The 6,000-nt window shown below is 34.4% G+C and overlaps 1 protein-coding gene across 6 annotated transcripts in view; it reads right to left on the reverse strand.

Annotated features, from left to right (window-relative positions):
* The window catches only part of tectb (tectorin beta), a 19,817-nt gene that overhangs the window by 6,472 nt on the left and 7,345 nt on the right, over positions 1 to 6,000 (reverse strand). For 3 of the 6 annotated variants that reach the window (XM_087274975.1, XM_087274974.1, XM_087274976.1), the window contains exons 2-4: positions 1,912 to 2,012; positions 1,696 to 1,771; positions 1,379 to 1,569 (exon numbers count right to left, since the gene is read on the reverse strand). In XM_087274975.1, coding sequence (XP_087131101.1) covers positions 1,379 to 1,569; positions 1,696 to 1,771; positions 1,912 to 1,914 — 270 coding nt within the window. In that variant the 5' untranslated portion in view covers positions 1,915 to 2,012. 6 annotated transcript variants of the gene reach the window in all.

Here is a 6,000-nt window from a genome sequence, read left to right on the forward strand (position 1 = left end):
AAAGTTAATTTTAATACTAATTAGGCTATTTGTTATCCATGAATTTTCAATTTAACATTTTGCAAGATAAAAATCTAGAAAAATGTGAAGCACTACATTATTATAGTTTATTTATTTGTTTATTTTATTTATTTTTTATTTTTATTTAATAGCCAAATTCTAACTGAGGAAAGTTGAATGTGCTGACCAGATTGTTATTTGCCTAATAAATCCTTTATGTATGATAAATCATGTAATAAAGTTGTATTTTAATCCATTTTTGGTTTTGGTTCATCAAAAAGTTTAGTTCTGATGACCATCCAACAAGCTATTCACTAGGCTGGCTATGGCCCTGTGCATAGATTTTTGTAGTTTGATTAACTGTGAATTGCTATGTTTGAGTCAGGCACGGTATATAATTAAAAAAAAAACATATATATATATATATATATATATATATATATATATATATATATATATATATATATATATATATATATATATTATTTTATTATTTTTTTTTTTTGTGTGTGTGTTCAATAGAAGAAACAATCTCAAGATTTAAAACCACATGATGTAGAATAAATGATGAGGTAATTTTCATTTTTGGGTGAATTATCCCTTAAAATTTTTAAGTTGAGGTAAATTTGAATTGTTTTAACCACTGTCACTTACAATACATTAATCTGACTTAAATCAGCTTTAAAACTAACACAAAAATACAGGTCAGGACTTATTGATCATAAAGTTATTTACAGTGTTCTTTTTAAAATGAAATAACAATTAGGATCTACACTGACAAAAAAAGGTTTATTGCAAACTGTTGCAAACAATTTATATTGGCTGAATTTAAACAAACAATTTAAGTTGAAAACAAATCATTCATGGTGAAAAAATGCATGGTTCCACACAATTAATTCATGTTGTCCCAACACAAATTGATTAAGTTAACAGATTTAACAAATTTATTTTCATTCCTTCATTCTTTTTCAGCTTAGTTCCTTTATTAACCTGGGGTCGCCACAGGGAATTGACCGCCAACTTATCCAGCATGTTTTTTTTTACGAGCGAATGTCCTTCCAGCCGCATGCTCCTTCACACACTCCGGTCAATTCACTTGTATCACATGTCTTTGGACTTGTGGAGAAAACTGTGCTACCCACCGCATTGCCCAAATTTATTTGGAATAAACATAAACAAATTAAGTTGTCCTGATGAAATCTCAAGAATTGTGTTGTTTTAGCTTATTTTAAATCGGTAGTTTGAACAAGCAAAAAAAAAAAAAGGAAATGGTTTGAGTGTTGAATCAGCCCTTATAATTTGTTTGCAACCACTTACCTTAAACTAATAAATCCAATGAATCATTTATTTTGGGTTTTAAACCCATCAAACATCTTACCTCAGACAAAGTGCCGCAGTATGAATGATTTTTAGGAGTGAGGTCTGGGATGGTAAAACGGTAAAAGCCCGGGGTATTAATGCCCGTATAGCACACGCCACCCAATGACAGCTGGCCGATCTCCCATCCATATGGACATTCTGGCACGTTTGCGATGATGGCATTGGGAAAACATGACACCATCACGTAATCTGAAACAGATGACAAATTGGTCTGTCAGGATTATCTAGCAGATTAAATCACGGCAACAACAGCCAAGCCCTTCTCATCCACAATCAGAGGAAATGCTTAAATTATTATGCTTATATTACATTTACCAGCTTTCTGAGGGGCACAGGCCCACGTCACGGGGAGGAGGATGAAGAAAAGGCCAACAGCTGCCATTTTGTTAAACTAAACAAAGACAGTTGCGTTTCATATTCATGGTTTGCCTAAAATATCACTCATGACCTAAACTGTTGATTTTTAATGATAATACGATTATTGTCAATAAAAAAGCACTGTAATATTTGATTTATAATGAATGTCCATACCATCCCAGTGGCAGAATCCAGAAGAAATGTTGGCTCAGGTCTCTAGCAGAAGTTTTGCATGGTTCCTGTGTAGGTCTTCAGCAGCTAAATGATGATAAATCCTATGAGCAGAGATCATTGAAGTCAGCTGAAGAGCTGCTTTATAGGTTCACAGGTAGGCAGAAACCCCCCTCGCTGCTTTGGTCATCCAGTCTGGTAAGGCCTTTTGGTGATAGCATTGTGAAGGAGAGCACAAAAAGCCCTCTGTGCGGGCCAGACATTGACTTTTAAATGACCAATGTCTCAAGGGGAAGACCATTTTCTCAGCTTTTAATCAAAAACTTACTCCTGCTGCAATTTTATTTTATTTTATCTCATTTTACATCTTTTTTTACATGTATTCATCTTCCAGTAACATTTCAGTCCTCCATTTTTTTCTGAAAGGAATTTGGCATACTCAGAAGTCATACTCTGCCAACTTGCAGGATTCATTTAAGAATAGGTATCTTTGGGGACTTTGGGTTTCCAATTTAGACTCATTTTATGTTATGTAATACTTTTCAAACTCCGCCTGGCAGGTATGCTGGTTGGTGGATTGCCATTAGTGCGCAACAAAGTCGTGCCAGAATCACTCTTAAAGAGGCACAGTGTCATTAAGGTCAGTCTCACTGAGACAAAACAAATCCAAAGATATACAGTTTTGCACAGTCTGGTTGTCATATATATGAATGTGTGTGTGTGTGTGTGTGTGTGTGTGTGTGTGTGTGTGTGTGTGTGTGTGTGTGTGTGTGTGTGTGTATATAAGTGGATGAAAACGTTTATCAAAATTTTTTAGACAAAAATGGCTGTTGTCCAATAGTTTTTGGTCAACTTTAATAAAAGTTCTTGATATATATCAATTTTAAGACTGAAGTTGTGTATATTTTATAACTGAACAAAACAAACAGTTTGCTCATTGTATGAGTGAATGGGGTGCCATTTTTTAATATGTGAGAACTTAATGAAGAATAGAACGTCCTGACACAAATGAAGATTTAATGCAAGGAGACATGTTTCTGTTTCCTAAACTGAAAAAAAAATATGGATTTACAATTTTTTTAAGGTAAGTGGTTGTACATAGTTTATTTGGACTGACTTTAAATAAACAAATTAAGTAGAATATTTCTAAATTTAAGTTGTCTGTTTAAATTCAACCCTTATAAATTGTTTGCAGCAGAATGTTCAGAAATAATTTGTTCCAGTGGGCAGTAGGTAGTGCTGTCGCCTCACAGCAAGAAGGTCGCTGGGTCACTTGTTCGAACCTCGGCTCAGTTGGCGTTTCTGTGTGGAGTTTGCATGTTCTCCCTGCGTTCGATTGGGTGCTCCGGTTAGATATTTTTCAAGACACTTTTATACAGCTTAAAGTGACATTTAAAGGCTTAACTAGGTTAATTAAGTTAACTAGTCAAGTTAAGGTAATTAGGCAAGTTATTTTATAACAATGGTTTGTTCTGAAGACTTAAGGGGCTAATAATTTTGACCTTAAAATGGTTCATAAAAAATAAAAAACTGCTTTTATTCTAGCCGATATAAAACAAATAAGTATTTCTCCAGAAGAAAAAATATTATCAGACATACTGTGAAAATGTCCTTGCTCTGTTAAACATCATTTGGGAAATATTTAAAAAAAAAAGAAATAAATCAAAGAGGGGCTAATAATTCAGACTTCAACTGGATAGATAGATAGATAGATAGATAGATAGATAGATAGATAGATAGATAGATAGATAGATAGATAGATAGATAGATAGATAGATAGATAGATAGATAGATAGATAGATAGATAGATAGATAGATAGATAGATAGATAGATAGATAGATAGATAGATAGATAGATAGATAGATAGATAGATAGATAGATAGATAGATAGATAGATAGATAGATAGATAGATAGATAGATAGATAGATAGATAGATAGATAGATAGATAGATAGATAGATAGATAGATAGATAGATAGATAGATAGATAGATAGATAGATAGATAGATAGATAGATAGATAGATAGATAGATAGATAGATAGATAGATAGATAGATAGATAGATAGATAGATAGATAGATAGATAGATAGATAGATAGATAGATAGATAGATAGATAGATAGATAGATAGATAGATAGATAGATAGATAGATAGATAGATAGATAGATAGATAGATAGATAGATAGATAGATAGATAGATAGATAGATAGATAGATAGATAGATAGATAGATAGATAGATAGATAGATAGATAGATAGATAGATAGATAGATAGATAGATAGATAGATAGATAGATCGATCGATCGATCATAACAAGAACTGCTGCTTAATTGAATGCCTGTAATAGTTACACCCGGTGGTTATTTATTGAATTACATTCATTTTTGTATAGCGGGCCAGATTCTATTGATATTTATAAAAAGTCTCGCAGGCTGCCACAAAACTGATTGTGGGCTGCAGATGGCCCGCGGGCCGTAGTTTGGACACCTCTGGCTTAAATTCTAGTGGTTAAGTGTGTCAATGTATAACACTGAGGTGTTCATGGTGACACTGGTTTAAAAGAAAATGGCATCAACAGATTCGTTTTTGTATTATTTTACGAAACTCAGTCACTCATAAAGACAAAGCATTGCGGTTTAGACATCCTTCAGCCCTTTTCAGGAAGTAACAAAGCAGAGTAATTCAGGAAACAAGCTTCTTCCGGAACCGCAGGAGTCAGGCCAATAATGAATGCCAGCGATAGCAGCATTTACTGTAGATCCACAATATACCACTTAAGTCACCACCTATGAACTGTCAATGCCACACATCCCCAAAAACATCACACTGGGGAACGAGTTGCACAAAGGGGTCTTTAAGATAGCCATGATCAAACATGCAAAGGGTAATGTATAGATGGGGCCTGTATAGATGGGCCCCCAGATAAGAGTACACAAGCACACACAAAAATCTGATAGCGAAAGGATGTGCCATTCACAGAGATTGTGTTTCAGGCTCTGAGGAAAACAGGCCACTTAGAGAAGCAGCATTTATCCTCAGACAGTGCGTCTCCTTAAATTTGAGGACAGGAGAGTATCCCTGTTTGGCCTTTTTTGTTTGTGTGTGTATAAATCATGAATACAGGGTCAGCCGGTTCGTCTTGGTCACAGTGATGTCAATAGGTTTAACAATTAAAACGTAATCTCTGTGTAGGAGACAGATGTGATTTAAATCCCATGAGTTCATTATTAAAGAGTGTGGTTCATTATGCTGTTAAGTAGGTGAGGTTATTAAGTCATATTTCCTGTTATGTAATATACACTTGATACAATTAACTACATGAAAACCAGTCATGAATAGCCCTAACAGGAAAACAAATCAAAACACCAAACAACACGATTAACATATAGACTTAATAGGCATCACTACCTGAGAAAGTCTTGTTGCTGATCCAAGTTGTAGGAACAACAAATAATAACTTGACTTCTAGTTGCTCGTTTGATATCAGAGAAGGCAAAGGCCTCTAGATAATGTTTATTTTGCTAAAATAAGATATGATTATGTCTTGATTCTTAATTATTTAATAAGGAAGGTCTGACTTTGCTGAGACAAAAGTATTGTCACTTAACAAAAATAATGTAGAGTATAATAGAAAATCATGCTGCAGTGGGAAATTAATGATTATTGTATGACTCCCATCTCTACAATGACTCAAATAACTCATTAATAAAGTTGTCTGGAATGGCAAAGAAAGCAGTCTTGCAGGACTCCCAAAGTTCATCAAGATTCTTTGCATTTATCTTCAATGTCTCCTCCTTCATCTTACTCCAGACATGCTCAATAATGTTCACATCTAGTGACTGGGCTAGCAAATCCTGCAGCACCCTGATCTTCTTTGCTTTCAGAAACTTTAATGTGGATGCTGAAGTATGTGAAGCACAAATGTCTTGATACTTCAGGCTGTTGATGTTGCCATCCACTCAGCAGATCTCTCACACACCCTCATACTGAATGGAACCCTAAACCATAATTTTTTCTCCACCAAACTTGATTTCTGTGAGAGTCTTGGGTCCATGCTGGTTCCAATAGCTCTTCTTCAGTATTTGTGATG

The sequence above is a fragment of the Danio rerio genome, chromosome 12, assembly GCF_052040795.2.
Source record: "Danio rerio strain M-AB ecotype USA chromosome 12, GRCz13ab, whole genome shotgun sequence".
Lineage (NCBI taxonomy): Eukaryota > Metazoa > Chordata > Actinopteri > Cypriniformes > Danionidae > Danio > Danio rerio.